We start from the raw sequence: 25973 nt of genomic DNA on the forward strand, positions 1-25973 counted from the left end.
ACTCAGACTGCAACTCAGACTCGCCACCAGATAAGCTGTCATCAGGCTCCGCTCAGCCACTGCCTGTGCAGGGAAGACACCTGGTGTGGTTGGGGTCCTTGTTGGGGCAGGGGCTGTCCCTCGCCCAAATGTCCTCAGGTGCCGAAGGGCATGTTTCTGCAGCACAAACCCTGGCAGGTGAGCTGTGACCTGAGGGTGACTTCAGGACTTGTTCTGACAAACACTGTGGGGAGGCACCACTGGCGCTGATGCATAGCATGAACTGCAGTGCTCGGTCACACTCATCCTCCAAAGGGCTCCCTGCCCCATCTGAGGTGATGGCCGGCTGCTGGCTCTCTCCATAGCTTGTTTTGGTCCAAGAGGAAAGAAAAACACGATCAGCTTCACTTACCGTAGCATGACGGGAACAAAGGAACAAAGTACACTGTTCTTGAAAGTCAACACATTACGGAGAAATATCTGAGCTGGCAGGAATATCACTTTGATTAGAAAAAAAATTCGGTTGCTGGTAAACTTCCTGTATTTTAAGGAATCTGTCTGACCTTATCAGAACACAGGCTGGGAGTGCTGAATCACCTTCCACATACCTGGAAAACTATCTAATGTAAATAAATTTTATGACTCCCAACTATATATTATTAGGTAATAAACTTAATGACTTTATGAAGATTATTAAGAGAAATATAAACTGTATCAGGGTCCAGGAATAGGTGTTGTATATTTTCATTTAAAAGAGTCAGTGGAAAACATAATCAAAGTAACCTACCAGTTTTCTGGATAAGGTGATTTAAGGTTATACCAAGAGATAGCAAGCAGTGCTGTTGGTTTCAGACATCTTATCTCCAGTATATTGAAAATTATATATTGGTAGAGCTTGAGATTGAAAGGAGATTGCAGAACTAAAACCCTTCTGGTGAGAGGTAAAAGGATGGATAAGCACAAGCGACAGGTTTGCTTTTGCAAAGGAAAAGGGATGGGCCTCCTCAGGTCAAGCCTTAGGAAGGGGCTAGAATCAGGTTTTCTGGTTTTTCTTTTCTCTGAAGTAGATTTGATTCAAGCAAAAGTAATTGGCTCTGCAAGCTGTGCCTGCTACTGAAGAGCATTGTCACTGTGCTGGTGGGACTGGAGTCTGGCTGACATAAGCAAGCCCAGCTGGCCAGAATGATGTGGCCAATGCAAAAGGTGCCTAGACCTGCAGCTGGCAGTGCCCCCAGACCTGGGAGGCCTGGGGAGAACTCTGAGGAGCTGTGGGATGCCTCCCCCAAGCACAGGGAGGGAAAGGGCTTCAGAGAATATGTGGACATCTCTGGGTCAGAGAGGTTGTTTGTTTGGCAACTCTGGCAACAGCAGGGCTGTACCAAAACATCTTCCTCTTCCAGGTGCACCACATGGGCCGAAGTGTTCTCCCTGTCACCCTGCTCCCTGACATGGACCTACCCCTGCCATGGCAGCTCCTGGGGCTGCACTGCTGCCTGTCATCACATCGGCTTCAGCTGGGCCTTGGCAGCTGCACGGCTTTGCCCACTGCCCCTCTCCTCACCACCAAACCAGGTGGTGATGAGCTGCTGCCATCCCCAGTTACATGGCTTTGTGTCTTGAAAGACGAGAGAAGGTTTGATGTTTACTTTGGAAGGCATTCACACCCCCTTTTGCTATTGCAGATCACACACAAAGGACAATCTTTGTCAGTTTTTCTCTGACCCTTATCCAGATATTTTTCCAGGGTTGATACCAATCTTGTTGGCTGCAAATGCAGGTGCCCTTTCCTTCCTGCTCTGCTCTCTCTCCTTTCCCATGGTTACCCAAGTAAAACAAATTATTTACAACAGATTTTGTCTTTGCAGCATTGTTGAATTTAGTAAGAGGGCTCCTGTTTAAAGGGCAAATCATGCTGCTCTACGGACATATACCCTGGACTTTGATAGGAGCTACAATAATGTAACCTGTTTTTACTGTGTAAGTGGGCAGATACTTTAAAAACATGTTTTGAATCTCCTAGAAAGGCTCTGTAGGAGTGGGCTTAGGCCAGCTGATGGAGGGTAACACATCTTTCATGCACACATGAAGAAAAAGATCTCTGATCCAGGGCACCCTGAGCCATGTCTGAAATGCACCCAGCTCATGGGTGAGCCACCCACTGACTGCACAGGGTGGCGGTTGAGCTCCATACAGGGGTGTAAACACACAGGCTGCTTTTGTTGTAATTTTTCCCTGTGATGAAGGTGACATTGCTCAGCTGGGCAGGTCTGGCAGGAGGAGCATCTCGAGGACCTGATGCAGATCACACACCACTCCAGGCTGAGCTCTGTGGGCACCATTTCTCTGTTGTATCATGGGTTTCAAAGACAAGGATGGCCCAGGAAAAAAATGAAAAACAAGTGCATCTGCAGCAATTTGATGATGTGTCCTAGACATCCAGTATCTCAGAGGCTTTGTCATTCTAGTTCCCCCTTCAACAGGATGGTAAGTACACCCCATACACTCACCCTTTCCCTTTCTGTCCTCACAGAGCACTGACAATTCCCAGAGGCCAACAAAAGATGCCAGATAGCTGTCTATCTTTTCTTTAACATTTACATTTTATTTAACAGATCTTTGAGGTGTCCCAATGATGGATAGGCATTGTTGTTCTTCAGACCAGATGGGCAGGTATAACCAGCAAAAAGCAAAATTTCTGATCTAATGCCAAAGTGAAGGCAGTGCTGTTTGGCCAAGGGCAGCTGTTGGAAGAGTTTGCAGCTCTCCTGCAGCTACCTGGGGCTCAAGCTGCAGAACCACAACAGTTTCATTTAGGCTACAACTTTGGGGAGCTCCCAGGTCCTCCATGTGTGTTAAGTAATGCACCGTGGTACCAATAAAAACCACTTTTGTACGACTCCCATTGTCTAGGAACTGTTATTCTTTTCTGATATGGGCATTTGCACTCCCTCGGCTTCCTCACTTATGTAGATCACAGCAAAACCATAAAGCCATCAGCCGATGGGAACACTAACTGCAAGAGAAAGTTGTGGCAGCTCTGCTTTGCAATGCCGGCTGCCACAGGCCTGAGCCCAGCATTTCTGAAAGACTGTCTCAAGCTTTGAGGTAGAGAATGACCTGTCCACCACCAATGACTTCCCCCCATAAATTTAATGTTCTTCTCTTTGGAAGAAAAGGTCACTTTGGAAGCTGGTCCCAGACCATGAAATCATCTGCCCACAGGAACTGTGGGCTATCTCATTCCTTGTCACCCTCTAATACACACACACAGAGGAATTAGGATATAAAAATATTAAGTGCATCCCAAAACCCCTGAAAGCACTAAATCAAAACACAACATTGCACAAGTATTTTTTCCTCTGGGAAAGGAAAACCAAATCGCATGCACCATATACTAATCATGTAATTTAATATACTCCTGGAATCATGTACAGCTCCTGGGAAGATAAAAGCAGTATAATTAAAAAAAAAAAAAACCCACCAAGAAACTATGGGTAGTAGAACAGCCTGGGCAGCACTGTTCACTAAATTCACAGAGCCATTTCCATTAAGCTGAAGTGGAGGATGCATGAGATGCACAGAGGGGCATTTCTGGTGGTTTTTTTTTTTTTTAATCCAGAGTGGAATCAAACCTTTGGTCAACAGGAAAAGCTTAATAAGAGGGCTGTGGAGGGCATGGGTGAGAAGCAAGTCTCACACACACACACAGAAAAACGTGTGGCCTTTGAAGCAGAGGTTAAAAAAAAAAATCCCACAGGGCTCATTACCCCCCTGAGGCTTGGTGTAGCATGGTCACTGGCAGGACGGAGACCTCACGGTTGATAGCTTCCTGCTCCATCAAGGCAACCGGATGAGAGTCCCAGCACAGCCCTGTACATGCCCTGCGCTCAGATAATGTCACTGCTGTAGTCGCTGAGCCCTCCCATTTCCTTCGGCAAATAAACACCTCTTCTTCCTCTTGATTCTCCCAACAGATATTTGGCGACCAAGTTTCTCAATTTCCTCATGAGTGATGAAGAAAAGTATAGGTTTTTCCCAGTTGCGCAAATCCCCCCGATTATAGCCTTGGCATGCATCAAAAAATGGTTTCCTCTTTCATCAGCAAAACCTTTACACAAGCCTCCCCTGGCTCCTGAGCTGGCAGGAAAGACACTGTTGGATTTATCTTGGCTCAAGAGCGGGCACAGTGTGCTATGGGCCAGAAGAGCCTCATCAGTGACTCAATGTAAGCAGCAGGAGGACATTTCTTGGTATTTACCCCATTCACACTCTTGATGGCTCAATGGCAATTTGTTGCAGCCCACCCTCACTCACCTCTGCTCCTCTTCTTCAGAAGGGCTGGACAGCAGAGACATTGCCAAGGCCTTTGCCATACCAAACCTATGCCAGTAAAGCCACTTGCATGGTGAAGGACAAGTATGATTTTTTTTTTTTTTTCGGAAGTCAGACAAGGTATTGGTGGCAATCTGCTAGTAAAAATTACTGTAACTCATCAGCACTTCTCGTCCCTTCAGCTTAGCAGATCGTGCAGTCCTTGTGCAAGGAAATAGTTCAGCGTCTCACTTCCCTCTCTTTCTGGGCAGTGACGGGCATGTCAGCTCTTTAACCATTGCCCTGCTTTCAGCGTGCTCACCTTTGTTATAGGATTCAGCCTTCAGGAATGTGAATCCTACAACAGCATTACCGGGTTAGGCACCCACGGTTTTCTTTTTGGTCTCTCACCGTGTTGCAGAGTGAGAGAAGGACTCCTCTTTATGAATAGTGAGGACAGGATGCTGTGCAGTTTTTAGCCTTTTGTGTATTGAATCCATGCTCTGCACAATGGCATGTTTCAGAGCTAACAGTCCCTCAGGAGGAAAACACACCGGAGGAAGCATTTCCTGCTGTGGGCAGTTGACAGCTGGTGTTGAAAAAGGGCTTCTCAAGTGATGGAGAGGAAGCTATTTTGGGGAAGTTTTGGTAACATTATTTTACTCTTCTTGTCAACAGTGATGGTTACCATAACACAAGTACAGTAACATGTCAAAGGGAAAAGATGATGGGAGTTAAGGGCCTCAGGTCAGTATGTCTGCCCCACCATGCAAACACAGGTATCTCCACTCAACTCTTGTCATCCTCAGATAAGGCTGGCTGTCCCTCATCTGACAATCATGTTTTCTGAGAAAGGATGGAGATGAGGAGCACAGAGATCCTCTTGTATATAACACCATGCATGGACTATGTCTCTGGAGAGCTGTGACAGCTGGGGGGTACCAAAGTGACAATACAGAAAAAAGAGTATGGGGTGAAGTCAAGCTCTTTTGTTGGTACAATCAGGCCTGAGCAGAGCAGGGATTTAATAAACTGTATTTTCTGCAATAAGACAAGGACAAGTAGGAATGTAAGGGTCAAGATTAGGACAATTCTGGTGAATTAAGGGCAAGTGCCAGGTTCTGCACTTGGGCGACAATAACCCCAAGCAGCGCTACAGGCTTGGGGAAATGTGGCTGGAAAGCCGCCTGGAAGAAAGAGACCTGGGCGTTCTAATTGACAAGTGGCTGAATATGAGCCAGCAGTGTGCCCAGGTGGCCAAGAAAGCCAACGGCATCCTGGCTTGTATTAGAAATAGCGTGACCAGCAGAAGTAGGGAGGTGATTGTGCCCCTGTACTCAGCACTGGTGAGGCCACACCTCGAGTATTGTGTCCAGTTTTGGGCACCTCAATACAAGAGAGATATCGAGGTGCTGGAGCGAGTGCAGAGGAGGGCAACGAAGCTGGTGAAGGGCCTGGAAAACGAATCATATGAAGAGCGGTTGAAGGAGCTGGGACTGTTTAGTATGAGGAAGAGGAGGCTGAGGGGAGACCTCATCACTCTCTACAACTACTTGAAAGGACACTGTAGAGAGGTTGGTGCTGGTCTCTTCGCACAGGTAACTAATGACAGAACGAGAGGGAATGGCTTCAAGCTCCAACAGGGTAGATTTAGGCAGAACATTAGGAAAGAATTTTTCACAGAAAGAGTGGTCGGGCATTGGAATAGGCTGCCCAGGGAGGTGGTTGAGTCACCATCCCTGGATGTGTTTAAGAGACGTTTAGATGTGGTGTTGGGGGATATGGTATAGGGGAGAACTTTGTAGAGTAGGGTAGATGGTTGGACTCGATGATCCCAAGGGTCTCTTCCAACCTAGATGATTCTATGATTCTATGATTCTATGAATTTCTGAAAAGACAGGACTGTTTCAGCAGGTAGTGGGGGTCTGAGAGGAAGAAACAACCAAAGGGAGTCAAAGAAAATCATTCGCTGAACTCAGAGGTCAGCCAAATTGCAACAGCCAGGGTTTGGGGGCCAGTAAGCTGGGAAATATGATACATGAAGAAAGAAACACTAATTTTTGTTAACTGGTAGCAAAACGTTTTATTACATTGAGCAAACCAAAAGGGAATGCTTTTAGTGCAATTACTTATTTCTAGCTGGTTGCTGCCTCCACAAACACATGGCACAGCTTAGCCTTGCAGTAACGTCACTTGTTTTTAGGAGAAGTTGTTTGAAATTAAGATGATAAAAATATGAAGAAAACTCAGTTTGGAATATCATACAGTTTCCATGAATGGGACTGGATTAAACCATTTTTAACAAAAAGGTTTAAATCAGAAAAATATCGATTTTAATTAATCAAGTATTTTGGTGAAATTCCATCAAATTTGTTGAACTATTTCAACCAGAAAGGGCTGATAAGACAATGGTTAACCATCAAAAGATTTAACTTCAAGATTCTCAAACAGAAATATTTGGTTTTCCACTTTGAACTGAGTGTAGCTTTCCAAAATATATCTCTGTATAAATATATCTTTAAGATTAAGGCGGATGGGCAAGTGTTTATCTCTGAAGTCATTTATTTGCAGTTTGGGGCAGCTTTACTGGAAATGCAAAAGGAGGTTGCAGAGCTCCTGCTCAAACCACCTGGCATGTCATGCACCACATACTAGAGGACAGCTGCACAACCTTCTTTTGTCCGTCCATCCCCTGGCATCGTGACTGTCATCACTTCTCATAGCTTCAGCTGACACAATGAACGTGACAACAGAGATGAGCTTATTCTTTGTGTTGCTGCTTGGTCTTGTGGTCTCGTCCATGACTACTCCAGTATGTCCCTCATGTTAGTCTGCTGTTCCCCATGTATGTTATTTCCCTGCAGCGCTATTGCTGAAGCAAGGCTGGTTGCCTTTTCTCCTTTTCTTCATAATGCTTCCTTCATTATTAAAAGCTTACGCTGCTTTGGGGAGATGGAAAAAAAAAAAAAAAAGAAATCAGCAAGCTGAATGTTTACTTAATTGTTGGTCAAGAGTTGGCTCCTGTGGAAATGTTGGCTGACGGCAATGCGGTAAAGCGTAGTCCCTTCTATGAGAGTGCCAGAAAACCAAGGGGACAGGTGGCAGTTCTTGAACAATAGTCAATTACACTTTTTAGGCAAATATTTGCTCATGTGTCCAGACAATAATGTCTTGTGGAAATGTGTTTGCACAATGTCCTTGACAAAGGCTCGTCTATTAACCTGGACACAATCGGGTACAGCTCTGGAACAGTGTTTAACACACGAACTTCTCAGTTCAAGCAACAATAAAACATCATGCATCCAACTCTGAACAAAACAATCACCCCGAATTGCCTTCATATGGGGGAAAAAAAAAAGAAGGCCTTTTTATAAAAGTATTCACTGCAAATGCATGTGCTGGGATCTGTGACTCAGTTCCAACAATTTCAGTGTGCTTCCAGAACAGCTTTAGTCATGTCACTCCAGAAAATTTTCAAAGACCCCTGCAGGGTGTCTACATTGTGCTGTGCCGCTGCAAGCGAGCTTTGCCCTTGCTCAGTGCTGCTGGGGGCCCAGCGGTTATCTCAACAGGAACCTGCCTCGTGCTGAGGCTCTGGTGAGTAGCTAGCACCACGCTGATCACACACACATGGCTTTCTCCTGCTCCATGCCTGGGTAGGGGATGAGTCTGTGTGAGAGCTATTGAGGATCATCCTCGTTCCTCCTCAACCTGAACGTGGGTGGAAACTCTGAAGCAGGAGCCTTCATCACAGCTAAGCAGCATCTTCTTCTGGCAAGATGGTGCCACTGATTCCAGCCCTCTCATGAGAATGGCGGGGACAGCAAAGCATCATCTTCAGAGCACAATGGGAGTTTTGGGTGGTATATTGTGTATGACAGTGTACCACTGTATCGCTAATGCTCATAGTGCTAAGCAAATAATAGTTTAGCCCAATAGTGCTCAAACTTAGAGCAGGGACTGCTTAGGAGGGGTTGTGGACTAGAGCTAGACAAAGTTCAGCTGAATTTTCTATACTTTTCTCTGGTTTTGCGGTCACACAAAATGAATGGTCTGTAATGGGGGTGACAGCCGGAAGCATTTGGGAATTGTTAGTTTAGTCCTTTGTGTTGTAAATAATCATTCACAAGCTGCTCCTCTTCCCTCCCATGAATTCCTTAATGCGTACCAGTATTTTCTGAATGTTTTGGCTGAAAACGTTCCAGCCTCCACTTCGCACACCACATGTTCACCTCATCTTCATGGTGATTCAGTATCCACGAGGTGGGTGAGTCACCTCTGGGATGTGGGATTGTTTCTTATTCCCTAACTGATGGGTGGGCACTTACACAGGGGAGAACATAATATTTGCTATAGACAGCAAACAAATAAAGGAACTAATGAGCAACAAACACAGTAGTGGCTGAAGGTTTGGCAGAAACACACACTTGTGCTAAAACTGATGAAAGTGACAGAATTCTTGTAGTTCTGCCTGGATATTACTGAAAAATTAAGAGCCTGTTCCCCTAGTGTCAAGTTCATTACAAGAGTATCTGGGTGAACTTGTGTGGCTTCTGCTAAACATCAAAATTGTGTTTCCAGGAGTCAGAGCAAACTGAACTTGCCTTGTTTGTCCATAAAAATATTCCTGAGCTAATTGTTTAGGTTTTGCCCCTCTTGATGAATGATAAAAAGTCTCAAATTCCTGCTGTGGCATTCCTGATGGTGAAATCATGTTAATAACCATTTTATTGCGATCATTATCTTATACCTTTTTCCCTCCCCAAGCTTATTATTTTCCTATATAATTTCAAGGACTATTTTTCCATAGGCTTTAAAAGCTCAAGATTTGAAAACCTCTTTTGCATGCTAGAAGAAACTTTACCCCTCTGGAAAGCTAAGCTCAGGTTTAGACTGCAAGAACCACAGAAAGAGATATTTAGGGAACAAGAGTTAGGATGGACTGCGCTGAAAGCCTTCCTCAGTTATTATAATGCATCCCATTTTTTTCCTTTTCAGTTCTTCATGAGCTATAAAACAATGCCTCAACTGGAGGCACCTTTTGCACTCTCATGATGTCCCAGTTTTGACCACTAATGCATATAACTGAAAAAGAGCCTAATAACTAGGTAAGTATCAAACACCAGAACAGGCTTAAATTGCACTCAGAATATTTCTTGGGGTAGTGAGAGAGTGACTGAAACTGCTGAAGTGGCTCAAGACCACAGAGTTCTGCACAGGTCAGTAGAACTTCATGTGCCTAATCCATGACATCATGAAGGAAATCATCTCAGGAGTCATTGTTCTGACCCCTAGTATGCTGCCGGCACATTTGTTGATGAAAAAAAATCACCTATTCAGAAGAGGAAAAAATCACTCCTTGAACAAACACACTCGATGGCTTCTGAAGGACTCAGGGGTGCTGGTGGATGAGAAGCTCAACATGAGCCAGCAATGTGCGCTTGCAGCTCAGAAAGCCAACTGCATACTGGGCTGCATCAGAAGAAGTATGGCCAGCAGGTTGAGGGAACTGATTCTCCCCCTCTACTCCACTCTCATGAGACCCTGCATGGAGTACTGTATCCAGCTCTGGGGCCCTCACCTAAGAAGGACATGGACCTGTTGGAGCAAGTCCAGAGGAGGGCCATGAAGATGATTAGAGGGCTGGAGCACCTCTCCTATGAAGACAGGCTGAGAGAGTTGGGGTTGTTCAGCCTGGAGAAGAGAAGGCTTCACGAGAGATCTTATAGCAGCCTTCCAGTACCTGAAAGGGGCCTACAGGAGAGCTGGGGAGGGACTCTTTATGAGGGAGTGTAGCGATAGGATGAGGGGTAACGGTTTTAAACTGAAAGGGGGGGAGATTTAGATTAGATATTAGTTAAAAATTCTTTACTGTGAGGGTGGCGAAGCACTGGAACAGGTTGCCCAGAGCAGTTGTGGATGCCCCATCCCTGGAAGTGTTCAAGACCAGGCTGGATGGGGCTTTGAGCAACCTGCTCTAGTGGGAGGTGTCCCTGCTCAGGGCACGGGGGTTGGAGCTCAATGATCTTTAAGGTTCCTTCCAACCCAAACCGTTATATGATTCTATGAAGAAGTAACTAAAATATGTCCTCTGTTAATTACTGCTGTCCAGAAGACCTATTTAACAGCATGATTACAAAAATCAGGGCATACACAAAGGCAAAAAATATTCATTCCCCTGGGCCAAAAGCTGCTTTCAGTTACACCCAAGAAACCACATTAAAGCCTCCTGCCTGTGAGGTGCCAAGCCATCCTCAAAGCACCGAATCCCATTTGCTGCCGTTGACATCAGCAAGTGCAGCAGGCACCCACAGCTGCCTGTGGCAGCTCAGTACTTGCCAGATGAAGTGCCAGTGCCCTGGCACGGCAATGGGCATGCACACATGCTGGCTTCTGCACCCACACCCAGCTGCACCAGCATTGGTGTGAGCTGGGCTCATGTTTACGGGCTGCAGGGAAACAGTCCCTGCAGCAGAGCTAGACTCGACCCAGTGCCTATTTTGGCACTAGAGGTTAACTCCCGTCCTCTTGGGGGTGTATAATTTTGGTAATTAGCTTTGCTTTTACTGTAATTTCTGGGCAATGATGCTGTTAATGAAAGCGAGCGAAGGAGAAACATGGCTGGAGTTGGAGCGGGCTGGGGCAGCTGCAGGCAGCTTGAGCACCTCTCTGTGTCCTGACCCGAAACCACACAGTTCCTTCAGACCCTGGCGCCTCTTGAGCGGAAGCTGACAAATATGCACCATCCTGCCAAACCCCAGGATGGACCTAAAATGTGCTCAAAACAGGGTCTCCGGCAAAGAGAGGATTGCTCTAACCCACCGCTCCATCTAGTGTCAGGACTTCTTAAAACACTCAGTTCCCCCATGCCCACGCCTGTTGTTTCAAAGCATCTTAAATATATACTCTTCACACAGTGCAATTTACAATCAGAGTCTGCTTCGTAAAATCTTGTTATTGTTGTTGTTGTTTGTTGTTTTGTTGGAGGGTTCTATTGTCACTTTATTATTTCATTAGTAGTTGTGGCATAGCAGTGCATGGCAACTTGTAGACCACTAAACAGACCAGCTTCCTACCTGAAGACATGCAAAAACGCAGCAAAGCATATTGCTAAGCATAAAAAGAGGAGTGGGCAATGAAATAAGCCAGATATACAGATAATATTTTGCACAGTTAAAATAGGGTAATGCTCAGGGACTTGGTGTGCTTAACTGACACCTCCAAGTTTATGTACTTAGAAGAACATCTGCATTGCAAGGACCTCACCTTCTCCAGGTCTATCACATGGGAAGTACATGGGTAAGTTCAGGGCTAAATCCAGTCTTCAGACTGCCTTTCACTCTTGTGTTTTTAAACATGCTTTAGTGGCGGTAACATGCAGGGGAAAAAAGTATCTTTCTGGCTGCTAGCAGTGGGAATTACTGTATGCTAACCTCTGGTCCAAAAAAATTGGAAGCACGTGTGAATCAGACTTCTGTCTTTCAGGAGGCACCAGCATTTGCAAAACGAAAAATCTGGCAAGAGATGTCACTGCTGAACTTGGTAATGAATAATATTTGCTTGGGCAATTGTGGGACCCAATAGTCCTCAGAGGCTGCTGAGCTGCCCAGGAAGCTTTGACAAGGCTCTCCATTTTTAAATGTACTGTGACAGCACTTTCAGCCTTGGAGTTCTGCTGCCTTTAGAAACCCTTCATCTGCAAGCTTGAACTTCTTTTCATTTATAGAGCTATGATCCTATCATTTTCTTTAATGAAAGGAAAAATTCCAGCTATTCAGGTGATAGCTCTATTAGAGACATTAATGAATACAAAAAGTCCATTATCTTGGAATGGGGATTGATTTTCAAGCTAAAAACTACTGCTTCACTGACAGATAAAAAGCTTTTTTCAAGACGTTATAAAAATTGCAAGGAAAAATAATCTCAGCAAAAGGTATTTTCATTAGTTTTATTCTTTTAATCATGAAAATATTTCTATAATCGTCATTATATAGAAACATTTGCATTCAAAAAACACCTTAAAATGTGGCTTAAATTACCAGACAGACTCTAGTCATAGCTTTATGGGCTGTGTTGTTCAAATGAAAAAATAATTAACTTCTCAGCAAAAATCCTAATGATGTCAATTTTACTACAGCAGATAATCTCAGCATACGAGAAGATTAATTGCAATATTGTAATTTTTCTCATTGCCTTAGAAATAAACCACAGACTGTGTGGTGGGTGGTATTTTCATCCTACCAAAAGACATCCCCTCCTGCTATATATGCCCAGCAGGTAGCAACTCGTTTTTCACTCTGCTTTTGTTGCCTGTAACCTACAGCCCCATTAGGGTCTGCTCTGGGGAGGTGGTGGCTGCACATTCCCTAGGGGCCATCCCTTGGTTATGGGGGGTGAGATGTGGGGACCACAGTGGTGGGTCATGGTGGTGTGTTTCACAGCTGTAAAAATATTCAGGGTGCTGAGTCGCTCACTTTTGGTGAATCCTAGTGCCATCTTTTGGGGGAAATAGGAATATGCCTTGACCGGTGAATATGCCCTTACAAGTTTGGGAGAGCAGCTGCTGGTTATTCTGCTGCTGGCCCCTGGCTCCTGGGGCTGATGTTTGTGCAGGGCGGGGCTGGAGGTGCAGGGTCTCCTGGGTCCCCTGGTATTACAGCAGCTTGAGGAGACAAACCAGGGCTGGCTTTCCTGAGCAAGACCACATTCCAGGCCAAGTAGGACAATGTGGCATTCAACAGTGGCTATGGGCGGCCCTGGCCAGCACTGCAGCAGGGGATGAGCACTGTGCGGGGGGGCCCCTTGTCCCTGGGGTCAGCACGCTATCACCCATGCCACAGGGACCTGTCAAGGGGGCAGAAGACATGCAGGGTCTTGCCAGAAGGAGTAGCAGGATTGCACCTGCAGTGTGGTACAGCAGCAGTGTAAAGTCAGGCCGGGGAAGCAGAGCAGGAACAGCATGGTCTGCGGTTCCTTCCCAGCCCACCCTGCCTTCATCTCCCACTCTGACAGAGCTCTATCTGTCCTTTGGTTGCCCTGGGGGGAACCAGGCTCAGCACCGCCGCCTACTCCAGGCTGGGGCAAGGGGCATAGCCCAGGCCTTCAAACAGAAACTTCAGGCAGCATCTGAAATAGAGAGCACCCGAAATACAGGCAGCATTCAAAAACGTCCTGTGCCTTCAGCTCTTCCTGGCCACCCAGCTGTAGCCCAGGAGGAAAGTGATGAGGAGGGAGGGCAAAGAGACTGAATATGACTTGTGTCGCAAAGAATATCCCTCAAAAAGCTGGTTATAAACCACTTGACAAAACCCTTCAGATCCCTCTGTGCTACAGAGCACTTGTGTAGGAATGATGTGCTCACGGGGAGACTTTAGCAGGGAGCTTTAGGAACGTGGAAAATACAGCACACGTGTGTGGACACGCACACGCTCGCGCTGGCATCGAAGGGAAGCCCTGACCCACACCTGAGGGTGCCCAGCCCTCCCTCCATGGCTGTGGGGAGAGGGGGACAGGAGCAGGCAGTGGGCACACAGGACAGACAGCTCAGTGGATCACTGCCTGCAAAAGCCCCAACCTCATAATCCCAAAATGGACCCCACCATACGAGGAACTCAGTGGCCATGCAGGATGAGAAAGCAGGAGATTTTGACTTGGTGCTCCCCGCCCCAATGCCCCTTGGCATAGGCCATGCTGGCAGCCTGCGAAGCTTTCATCCCCATCCCAGAGATGCTGAATGCGGGGGCTGCTGGCATGGCCACGGCAGTGGGTTTGTCCCCAGCCTGGCAGCCCGCCTTGCCCACTGCCCCCCAGGAGAACAGCCAGAGGACCCATGTCCTGGTGGTCCAGCCTGGGCACGTTGACACCAGTAACATGTGGATTTCAAGTTCACGTACCAGTTCCTGTATTTTTTAAAACAGATTTTTTGTTTTTCTTGCTAAAGAGAAAAATGCCTGGTGCCTCGCACAGCCACCGCTCTGTGAGCAACCTTGCCAGTAGGGACTGATTAGTTGGGGTCTCCAGCTGCTAGTGGAGCCATGGTTTCTGGATCTCAGAGCCTGAACCAAGGGACAGGAGTTGCAGGAGATGACTCAAGTCACTATGTAACATGAGGGAGGGGTAAAGTGGAGGCATGAAGTATTTGCAGGCCAAACCCAACATACACTTCTGTAGTTATTTCAACAGTCAAGCAAACCACACCACTCCTAGAAAATGTTCAGGTCACCTCTTTCTATAGAAGGTGCAAGGGACTACGCCTGAGAGTCTCCAGGAGCCTAATTACAAGGCTAATTGCATAAACCATGCAAGGCCCAGCAGGTGTATGGGAGCACTGCTCCTTCTCTGGAGGCCTGTCAGTTCTCCATATGGTTCAACCCTGTTGAGATCACTTGGCGGTCAGACAGCGCCACAAGCACCCAGACCTTCCTTAGTGTCTCAGATTACATTGTTGTTCAGAAAATTCATTAGCACCTTCAGAGTCTGCAAAAGTGCTTCTCCCTACAGATGTCCTACAGCCTTGAAATAGGTGATTGCCCAGGCACTTCTTGGCAGCTGCTACCCTGAAGGCCATAAGAGGCCCCAGCAGCCCCACAGAATGGGTTAGAAAATGCATGGGCATTTTTCACTGAGGTCCAAGAGCTATAAGGGCTGTATTTCCATCTGTGTGAGAAAGCTTGCTTGGGGACAGAAGGTCACATTTGCACATCAACATGCAGGCACCAGACCAAGACTGTAGACTTCGTAGTCAAGGGTACTCAAACACAATCCCAAATCTACATCATCATCCAGCTCTTTTTCTTTTCTTTTTCACCCCAAGCCCCACCTTGAGGACATAAAGCTATTAATCACAGTTTTGAAAAGTGCTTTGGTGAACTGTTTTTCCTTTAACAGTGAACATTTTGTATGGTGGCATTTTACCCCCTGATGGCTGCCTTCGATGGTGGGTGGATCACCCCCAGGGCTGTGTACTCAGCTTCAAGTCCTTCCAAACTAACGTGACTTGGTTAAATGACAAAGCGCCAGGGAAGGATTTCTGGAACATCTGAGGGGCTGAGGGACACAAATCCCATCGCGAGTCTACCAAATTTGAGAGCCTAAGCAACTTTGGGTCTTTTTGAAACCATATCATCATTCTACTGACTACATTTTGCCAGATATTCTGACTAAATAACGCTGCTCTACCTCTTCCAGTTTCTCCACTTTTACATTGTATTGTACCAAAATTGGAGAAAAAAAAGGCATGTTAGACCCCAATGACTCTCTGTAACATAATTATAATTACAGTAAAGCCCACCAGACATTTTTGAGAAATAGATGACTGAGCCACAAACCAAACGTCTCAGCTTTTAGCCAAAGTAGTGAAATGGAAATGCCAGAGTAAATAATAGCACCTACCATGTCTCAGCTCAAGAGCTATTCTAGTAGTTACAGTGGAACATCAAAAACGTTATAGGGACTGGTTTCCCACCTCATACACTGCTATGCTAAAACCTTTCATTGTGATCTGCATCTAAGAGGAAAAGGACAGCATATTGGATTTGGCACGTGGCAGGAGACATACACTGTACGTATGAAACTCTACTGTTTTTTGGTATACAATTAAAACAACAAGAGTGAACAAAGCCATTTACAGAGTGCTAAGCCAGCATTTTATACAGCTTATGACAAAATAACAGAGATGTATTATCTGATGCTTTTATACAGTCTGCAATGATTTATTATATACTATACATTTAGCACTGCAATACATTTAATTGTTGAGGTAAGTGGTTGAAGGAATGAAAAATGCTGGTTAGCTCATTCTGTATAGCACTCATCAGTGATTGGAACTTGATATTACATTCCCAGTGCAAATTACCAGAATTGGCAAGGCTATTTTACAGCTGTTCACTGTGCAGTCTACATCGTAATGAAGTCGTGACATGAAATGTTTGTGGAAATTCTAATGAAATGTTAGCTGAAAATATACTAAAGTGGGAAGTGTAGAAAGAGAAATGAAGTATAACATTTACAAACTCCACCCTCCACCATCTCCTCTGCTCAGGCAGCTTCGACTGTTACTTTAGCCCAGATGTGCTAACCTGCCTCCTCCTACCAAATTGCATATCACAGTTCCTTTTCCAGCATCTCCTTTGGGCTCAGTACTTTGAATTAAACCTGATCTTATCTTCTTTTTAAGACTTTTTTGGTTCTCTTGAACCTCTACATTCCCTAGGGTCTATGGTCTCCTTTTATTACACTTTCACCTCTCTTTCTATTAACGTGTTCATAACCAGCTGCTGTTTCCTTCCCCACATCCCTCAGTTTCCATTCCCACACAGGAAAATAACCTGCTTGGGTTTCCCAAGGTATTGAAACCTCCTGGCATCCCCCGACCACATGTAATTCCCCTTTTCCTAAGAGGGAGGGGAGGTTGAGCTAAGTCAGCCTCCTTGGTCGCTGCCTTCACATTGTCAGCCCATGTTTTGATCCTCTGGTTGGCTCTCTGTTTACTGACAACTCAGATCTGATCTCATGTCACCATTATCAAATCAAGTACCGAATAATCCTTGCAAGAGTGTCTCAAAGGGCCATTTATATCCCCTTCCATAAATTGCTAATAGGGAGGCCAGTGTCGTGACACTTTGCTATCCCCTCGGGCAGCACTTCATAACTCTTTTTCTTCTTCTTTCCCTCTTGATTTTGGCCTCGCTCTCCTGTATTTCTTTCCCCTTTTCAAGCCCAATTGATAATAGCTCTGTCATTTCCATTCATCCCTGGTTATATGCCCCCTTTCCTACCACCTCCTCCATTTTAATCTTCCATGAACAGCTGAGGTAACAACCTTTATTTTCACACCTGTTTTGGGACTCAGACTCTGCTCTGCTCCAAAGACTGTGTGCCACTTGCTTTAGTCCTAATCTTCTGTCTTTTCCTTACAGCTTGTGGTGGGAGCTTTACAACTTGCTTACAACCATACAGAGCCACATAGAACTTTTCCATAGTCATAACTAGCAGTCATTCAGGGAAACAGCAAACACTTCAGTCTCTCGGGGAACCAGGCTGTGAGCTGTCTATCTGTGTCAGGATATGAGCCCATCACAATGTCCAAGCACCTTCTACAAGTTTCCTGGATTTATCCTCAGAGCACGTTAGAAGAAAAAAAACAATCCCACCCTCCCTTCTTGAAGAAAGACCTGAAATGGAAAATGTTCAGCTAGTCTTGGTGAAAAACACAGCCTCTCCAGCACTTATTAGTCTTGTGTATTTAAAGATATGAGCACTTCAAAGCAACATCTGTTAGTCATGATCTGCATTTACCATATCCAGCACAATAGGATCCAACTCATGGCTGGGTCATCTGAATGCCATTCTCATCACAGGAAACTGAAATATATTGATGTACCAGACTAGTGTTTCTGGGAACTAGACAGCATGGGGTGATGTTTCAACTATAAAACAAATGAATATTTTGACTTTCCCCTTTTTTAATTCCCCTTGTGTTTTGGCTACAGTAATGCAGGTGAACATAACCTTTCCCAACACACAAGGTAAAAGAGACTTTATTTTAAAAATTGACCATTTCAGTGATCAGTGCTGTTGCAGATGTACTGGACAGCTTCACGAGCCCTCCAGCTCTTCCCCAGGAGGGTGCAGGCAGGTGATCTTTGAAGCCCTATATCATTCCTGGCAGTCCTCCCCTCACATCTCAGGTAGTCAAAGAGTCTACATGGCTGGTTGGCTGATACAAACTGGTAATTAGTTTTGCAAAAAATACATGAAAGAATTGAATGAAAGATGTGTCTAAAACTTAAAACTTCTTTTTCATATCCTCTTAGGACTGCTTTGAATCCTAAAAGGACCATGGCAATCATTTAGCCCAAGCGCCTGTGCTTGTTTTAAGAACCTTGTATCCATTTTCTACAGAGCAGCTTTCAAGTTTCCAGTGGAGAAAAATGACACTTTCATCATGAAGAGAATTGGAAATGTATAGGCACTTTTTTTGGCAATGTTACTCATGATTATCTAGTATTAAGCAGCAACACACTGCTGGGATTTCTGTGTTTTCTGCCCGAAGCAGCTTCCAGCCTGTCCTGGACACAGATAGAACTGGGCCAAAATAAACACTGCACAGTTGGGTGAGATGAGCTGGCGGAATTAGTGCAACAAGTTCACAACAATGGTTTGGAAAAACCTTCCTAGTGGTCTGTTGGTGGAGACATCTGAGGAAGGGAAGTTTTTCAGTTCATGAGAAAGAAACTGCTGCCCACAAAGATGAATATGGAAGTCCATTCAGAGCTGAAGAGGTGAAGGGTCTTTCAGCTGCTCAAGGAAGACCTTTCAGCCAGGCAAGGCTACAAGCAGATTAACTGCTTGAGTGGGGAGAGAGGCATAGACTCCAGTGAGAAAGAGGCAGCAGTCAGAGAAGTCATAGATGGAAATGGCTTAGAGAGCAGGAGCGTCTGTTCATGTGCAGAGACAGAAAAAAAATATAGGAAAAACAAAACAAAACAAAAAAATGAACAATTATCAGAGAAGAAGAGGGATAGGTTTGTGAAGTGGAATATGTCTAAGCTTGGCTAACATCCAGTCAAAGGGAGCGTGATAAAAAACTACAAATATTTGGAAAGCCATAAACACTGAGGAACTCTGGAGAGTGATGCATGGAGAGCACAATCAGAAGAAATCGCAAAACACAAAAATAGCAGGAAAACAAAAAAACCCCAAACATAAACCCTCTGATAATAAGACGGATTAGCCTCTGTGTTAAGGGAATGGGTGGGAATACCCTAGAGTTAAGACCTTTTCGAATGAGAAGAGAGTTAAGGATACATCAGTAAGTATACAATAGAAAATAGTTCCGTAATAGTGAGGGGAATGGATGGGGTTTCCCAGGTAGACTTTCTCACTACTATTTCCAGGACTGTGCATAGAAGATTATTCTGCCCCTTATTCTTTTATAAAATATATATGACCCAAGATTGGTACACAACCCAAGAAATTTTTGGAGCCTGGTTTTGAGAAGTGCTCACTCCAGTGATTTAAAAGCACATCTCAGGACAATTTCTAGCGTAAGCAGCCTTTTTGTTTAGTTTTCTTGCAAATATGTGCTTTTTTAAACAATGATGGCCATTACACTTTGAAACAATTTTCCACATTCCAGTTGGCCTAATATCCTCACTAACCTGCTCACCAAGTGGTCCCCCTTCTTCAAGCGAGACTCTCACTGGGTTATGCATCTTATGTAGTCTTGGCTGCCAGTGCCTCGAAGGAGCGGTCACACCTGTTGTGTGGTGGAGCCAAGCCACTTTGGAGGCTGCAGATGAAACCTGGAAACAAGCAGGGAGCCAGGACAGCCTTCTGAGCAGCCTCATGTGCTTCCTGAAAATGGTGTGGCTTACCCAGACTTCATTTTCATGTTTTCTCTTGCTGAAATCCTGGTGTGACCCACTTGTGTGGTCTATACAGAGGTCAAGACATAACCAGGTGAGAGGCATGAGGGAGTGCATAGCCAAGAGCTGTGAGCAGGTGTGTGTATATGCAGTGCTCATTATGGAGGGAGGGCCATAGTGCTAATTAACCAAGGGGGGAGGCTTCAGGGACTCCTTAGCCCTAGCCTCCCTCAGTGTAATGCCAAGTGCTGGAGGATGGCCTCTGCTGAACCCTAATGGCTGTGAGCTCTTAGCTGAGCTCTGATGAGGAAGGGCTCTCTGAATAGCCCAACATAGCAAGGGATGTGACAACTCATGTGAGGGCAAAAAAAGAAATATCTTTACCAAGAAAGCACAAGGGAGCTCTGTTTTTTCCACCAGGTGTTGCACCCACATAACTGTGTTACCTGTCACTCATGAAAGGGCTTGTCTTGCTGATGGTCAGCAAGGTCCCAGCCAAAGCCAAGGTCTAGCCACAGTCCACTGTGGGCCTCCACGGTAGCACCTGATGTCCTAACATAGGTCCCAAAGGCAGGCAGGATCTGTAGATATCTGAAGGCTTCCTCCACTGACCAGATAGGAAACTAAGCACTTGTATTGCATCGGGATTGCTTCAGGAGGCAGTTAAAATTTTTTTCTGGCATGAGTTAACTTAATCCTTTGGACAGATGAGGTGCCATTCTGACTTACCAGCAATATAGGTAAGCAGAGACTATTCTCAGGGCTGTTCTGCTGATATGATCAAAACTTGAGAAGATGGCACAGAAAAAGATCATGGGATCATTAAGCATACAATATAAGGTAGAGTGGTTTTTTCTTAACTTTCTTTAATGAATCCGTAACTAAAAATCTGTTTTAAAATTAGATCTTAGCTGGGTAAGAAACAGTCTGAACAAGAAGAGTTTGCAGAATGTCTAAATCACGGATGATTCTTGTGTTTTTGTGAGCAGTTTAAAAAACATGTGGCATTTGATGTAGCCAACGTGGACTCTTTTGAATGTAGACAGTGTGGGAAACGAAGGAGCTCAGTATAGTTGGTGCTGTCCTGTCCTCACCTCTGTCAATCTTCCCCTAAGACTCATAATTTGTAAAGTGTTGTAAAATACAACCTTCAAAGGCATTTTTTATATACTCACTAAAACAAATTTAATATCAGGGGGAAAAAACTTATCACCAATGGTGAAAATTGAGCTTCCTAGTTTTAAAACTTTTCTTACCATCACTTCCCATGTTACAGTGTAGCTTTTCAGACAGATGTGTATTTCTTGGTGGTAAGGGTAAGCTTCTATTTTCAGAGCAGTCCTTGGAGTGCTGTAAAAACATATGAGACTTGACTGACAACTGACTTTAAAAGAAGTCCTAATTTAAACTAACGGCCAAAGCTATCAGCATGGCCAACTTGTACAAATGTGGACTCATTGGGGCCATGTTGTCCATGCATCCAGGTGCAGAATGGTGAAGAGATGGCATGTTCAGCTGAGGTCTTGGGGTCTGGCTGAGCCTCATGTGAATGTCTCTCATGGTATGGATGCAGAGCTGCTCAGCTTCCTTGAGCATTTTGGCTGTACTGGGCCCATCTGTTGTCATGGTCTGGGCTAGGAACCAGCCCCTAAAGCTCTGGCCTCACTCTGATCTTCCTGGCTCCCAGCAGCAGGGCCAGATCACAGGCAGTGTGCAGCAGAGACTACCATGGGTCCACTGCCTGTTTTGCCTCTGCCACTGCCCTGGGACACTGGGCTGGTCCTTGCCCCCTCCAGCAGTAAGAAACTGTGGGGTAGCTGCTGCCCCTTGGGTAGGGAGTCCCTGCAAGTAGCAGAGCCACCCATCCCCATGCAGCAGCAGTAAGGTATCTCCATCCTTCACTATCCTCTTCATCCTCAGGGTTGCAAAATCCAGTTTCTCCAAGGCTCCTGAAAAGCTGTGAGCTGGTCCTGGGGAAAGTTGGAGTTCTAGGACTGGTGCCCTGGGCTCCTTCACCAGTGAGCTATCCATGGCTTACTGTAGGATTTTGCTTTTCCTCATGAGGGGTCTCCATCATACCATCTGCTGTGACTCCATCCCTGTCCCAGAATTTGAACCCTTTCCTTTAACATCAGGATGTTGTTCCCGTTGCAAATGATAGCAGCCAGGCAACACAATCTGGAAATCCTGCAGGCAGCTCTGCGAGCACTGGGGATGCTTTTGAGGCCTCCAGGCACGTCCTTGCCAATCTAAACAAAGACGGTTGTTTTATCTGGATTTTTAAGTGTTTAATTAAAAGGTGGTTCAACAATACACTTACCGTTTTTTGAGCTGGAAGTACACATGAAGTAGATAGCAAGCATCTGTAGATGTATTTCCACTGAAAGGCAAACTATTATTCTTATAGTCAGCATGTAGGTGTGCCTGCCATAACTTTCTGAAATAGTGAGTGACTAAGCTTTTCCAAGAGTTCAGTTTTTCTAACCTTTCCATGAGTTTTTATTTTTTAAGAGATACAGACTTACAGTGCCTATTTCCCAAACAATCACAAGGCTTATGATGCTACCGCTCGGGCCTCAAACATTAGTAATACAATCTTGTGCTTATAAACTGCCACCACGACACCCGTAACACGGGAATCTGGCAAGTAGGCTCCCATGGCACAGCACCGATTAATGCTCCACAAAATGGATATGCAGAATATTTGCTATAAAACCTGAAGCCACACCCATTTGGACTGAAAAAGAGACAAAAGAATAGCAAAAAAGAGGGATACAGTTGGAGGTCTGAGCTGTCTGGGGTCTCTGCAGTAAACACTGCCTGCTGTGGAGAGCCACTCATAAATGTCAGCGCAGATTTTCCAGAGCAGTTCTTCAGCTGGTCTTGCAAAAAAATAGAGTCATGCCATTAGGCACCAGATGTAGTTTTGGGGCCCAGGGTACAGTGTGGGAAGCCTCTAAATCTAGAACAGAAAGAAAACATCCTGCCCTTTGTAAACAGCCAGGATGAACTGCAATGAAAAATTAACAAGCTACCATACACTCCATTCTAAAGTGAGGAATAATGGAAGTTATTCATTATTCACTTTATTTACTAATAATGATACAGTATGTAGTAGTAGTAAGGGGGCATGGTGATTCAACATAAGATTCAGTATGAAAATACATCTCAGACTGAGATTATGCCGCATAATCAGATGGCAACAAAAGATAATTTCTGGGTATCAGTATTCTTCCTTAGAGGCCTCTTTTAGACATCATTTTCAATCTTGGCCATGAAGTTGTCAAAGAATTGGGCATGGTTGCAATCTCTGGGCAAAAGAAGCTCAGGACAAGAATGGCAAGGCACTGTTAAAGAAGGGCTGCAAGCAGAACTGTCTGGAAGAGAAGACACACAGCACCTGCCCACTTTGAACTTAGGCTAAGCATCGCTGTTTGGTCCTACACTTTCACGATTGCCAGATTTCACAAAACAAAATGCCTAGCATATTTTTACATGGTGAGTAGGAGATCTGATAGGCGTGTCAGGCACTAAAAATGCAAATGTAAATGCAAACTACAGTGTCAATCTGAATTGCCATGCTAGGCCAAGCTTATTTTATTACATACATTCTGCATTCTAAGTACTAATATGTTCATAATGTAAACATTAAGCATACAGAGTTAAAATTCAAGGCCACAATATTTTTGATTGTCCCTTTTTTGTGTCTTTGGTTGGCCGAGATCAACTCGTAGTGTATAAATGCATAAGTTATATAATAATTATATAAAAAGGAAAAAAATAACATTGACTTGTATACTTCATTCTGACAAACGCACAGCGTTCGCGACTCGATAAAGAAAAACTGGCGCCCGCCTAACAAAAATACTTAGATGATTTCTGATTTTGGCAGTCAGGGGTTGTCTCTTGCTTTAACCAATAGAAAACAAACTCCCTTAATAATGATGAGGTTCTAACTGGTAACTTTTAAATATCAAACACAATTCCAGTTTTACTTTTTTTTAAAAAGAGATGCATATTCTGATTTCTGAATTCTTCTGCTTTTCCCTTTTTCCACTTTTTTTATTACTATAAAATCAAGTCTGTTCCTCCTGTAATACTGGGAATGGTGTGATACTGAGCAATATCCAAACAAAATCCAAACATATCACAAATCCAAACAAGTGTTTCTTCACAGTCCCAACGCTATGAAGTTTTCAGTCTTTTCAGTCTCTACCAGTAAAGAAGTTTCTTTTCTCCCATTCTCACCACCTTTGTCCTCCTCTTTCTCCTTTCTGCTTCCTCTGTCAGGTGCAGGCCTCTGATCTACAATCATACACTTGCCCTTCAGCACATTCTCATTTCCAATGTTTGGCTCAGGGTTCCTGTAATACTGTCAAGGAATCTTAAAGTTTGGGTAGTCTTCACAGTTTGAGTAGCTGATAACACTCCGATGAATGGAACGCATTGGATTTTAACCAGAACAGTGCTGTTATATTCCAAGTCAGCCTCCACACTAAACCAGTCTGTTTTGATGATATGTTTTGATTTTTAAAATACAAGTAGGGTTTTTTCTTTTTTTTTTTTTTTCCCCTTCTTCCCCCCTCTTTTGTAATAATTCAGATATTGTATGTTAGGTCACTATATCCTTATATTGCTGTAGTATAGTCCCAGTTTTGCACTAGCAAGATATCAAACTTTACACATAAGCTTATCAACTTTTTAAGACCACTAGCTTTCGTAGGTTTTCCTTATCATTTCATGCTTTTACCTACAATAGTCTATTGTTGTTTGGTCCATAGAGTCGATGCCCATATACATTACATTTTAGTATCTTAATACTTCTTGAATACCTCCTTTAAATCCCTACTACAAAGAGTCTTTTTGACATCTATTTTTTAATGTGTTTTTTCCCAGCCAAACCTTCACTTGTCTCTTTAGGCACTTTTAATTCATGTACTCCAATAGAGTTCATTGCAACTCATCAGGGACTGTAGCCCAGTGAGAGTGTCCTTGTTTGTTTTTTCTGGTGATACTTTTTTTCCCCACTTAGTAGTAGGTGCCAAGATGAGAAGGCATATGAGCAGCTGGCAGCCTGGTATTGGGGTAGATACCTCCAGTTGGTGAATTCCAGTATGGATTAGGGGCAGCGAAAAAGCTGGATGATGTTACAGGCAAAGCAGGGGGGTGAGGAGCTACAAAGTTCATCTTCTGAGGGTGCGCATGATACGAGCTCATGTAGGGGAGGTCTGACGGGTATTTGTACATGGACGACTCTGGGGGGTGAGGCTGGAGAGCCTGAGCGATTCCGTGGAAATCAAACTTGTAGGCGTAGCGCTTACCATGAACCTTAGTCATAATATTTTTATCATAGTAGTAGCGAAGCGCACGGCTGAGTTTGTCATAGTTCATGTTAGGCTTGCTTTTCCGCTCCCCCCAGCGTCGAGCCACTTCGTCGGGGTCGGTCATCTTGAACTCCCCGTTGGTACCCTCCCAGGTGATGCAGTTGGAGTTGGAGCTGTCCGAGAGGAGCTCTAGCAGGAACTGCCATAGCTGTATCTGCCCACTCCCTGCGGGGCGAAACGAAATAGAAATGTCAGGACTAGTGACTAATAATGTTAAGACATCAATTCTTCCAGCCTCTCACATAAGACCCTAGTAGGAAATGTTGCAATGTTGGTTCCTACTTCTTACTCTTACTAGTCCCCTTTCTCCCAGCCGTGTCTCATGAAATCCTAAAGAGCAGAGATAATGGTAATGTGTCATGTTTTCCCTCATCTGAGTGGCAGAATGCCATTACATGGAGATTTAATAGTTACCTAATGTCATTCAGTGTAGACAATTGATGGGGAAATAATACAGTGCTCATTTAGGAAACTAATCTCTAAAGTTCAGGACAAACAGCTTTCACTTGCGTAACATTTTGCTTGTTCTCACAGCATTATGTTGCAACTAAATGTTCTCTGCTATGGAATAAGCCTACACAAAATAGAGAAGTTTAGAGAAAGCTGGGCTAGTGCCAAACCATATCATCCATTTGCAGCATTTGGGGAAATGCAGAACGGAAACTTATTAGCTTGCTGTTGCACTACAACCATAGGGCAAAACGTTTGCGAGAACAGTGAAAAGGTCCATAAAATACACTCTTGTCATTGTTCTGTGTCAAACGAGTTTAAATGATTATCGAAGTAAAGACTTAAAAAGTTAGTTGGTTTTTTGACACTCGTCTGCCAATTTAATCTTAAAAAGAAAATAAGTAGTCTGCTGTCAACTTTGCAGAAGCGTGTTGCCCAGAGTTATAGGAATAAAATTTGACCATTTTAAGTAATTGAAAAT

General features: G+C 44.5%; 1 protein-coding gene across 3 annotated transcripts in view; it reads right to left on the minus strand.

The window, feature by feature from the left end:
- Positions 1-22733: 22733 nt before the first annotated feature.
- ERG (ETS transcription factor ERG) overlaps positions 22734-25973 on the minus strand; it is a 66067-nt gene continuing 62827 nt past the window's right edge. For 2 of the 3 annotated variants that reach the window (XM_074159759.1, XM_074159767.1), the window contains one exon: positions 22740-25207. In XM_074159759.1, the coding sequence (XP_074015860.1) occupies positions 24687-25207 (521 nt within the window). In that variant the 3' untranslated portion in view covers positions 22740-24686. Of the gene's footprint in view, positions 25208-25973 lie in introns of all 3 variants that reach the window. The other variant, XM_074159752.1, reaches the window with a different exon arrangement.

The sequence above is a fragment of the Numenius arquata genome, chromosome 1 (assembly GCF_964106895.1).
Source record: "Numenius arquata chromosome 1, bNumArq3.hap1.1, whole genome shotgun sequence".
In the NCBI taxonomy this organism is placed as follows: domain Eukaryota; kingdom Metazoa; phylum Chordata; class Aves; order Charadriiformes; family Scolopacidae; genus Numenius; species Numenius arquata.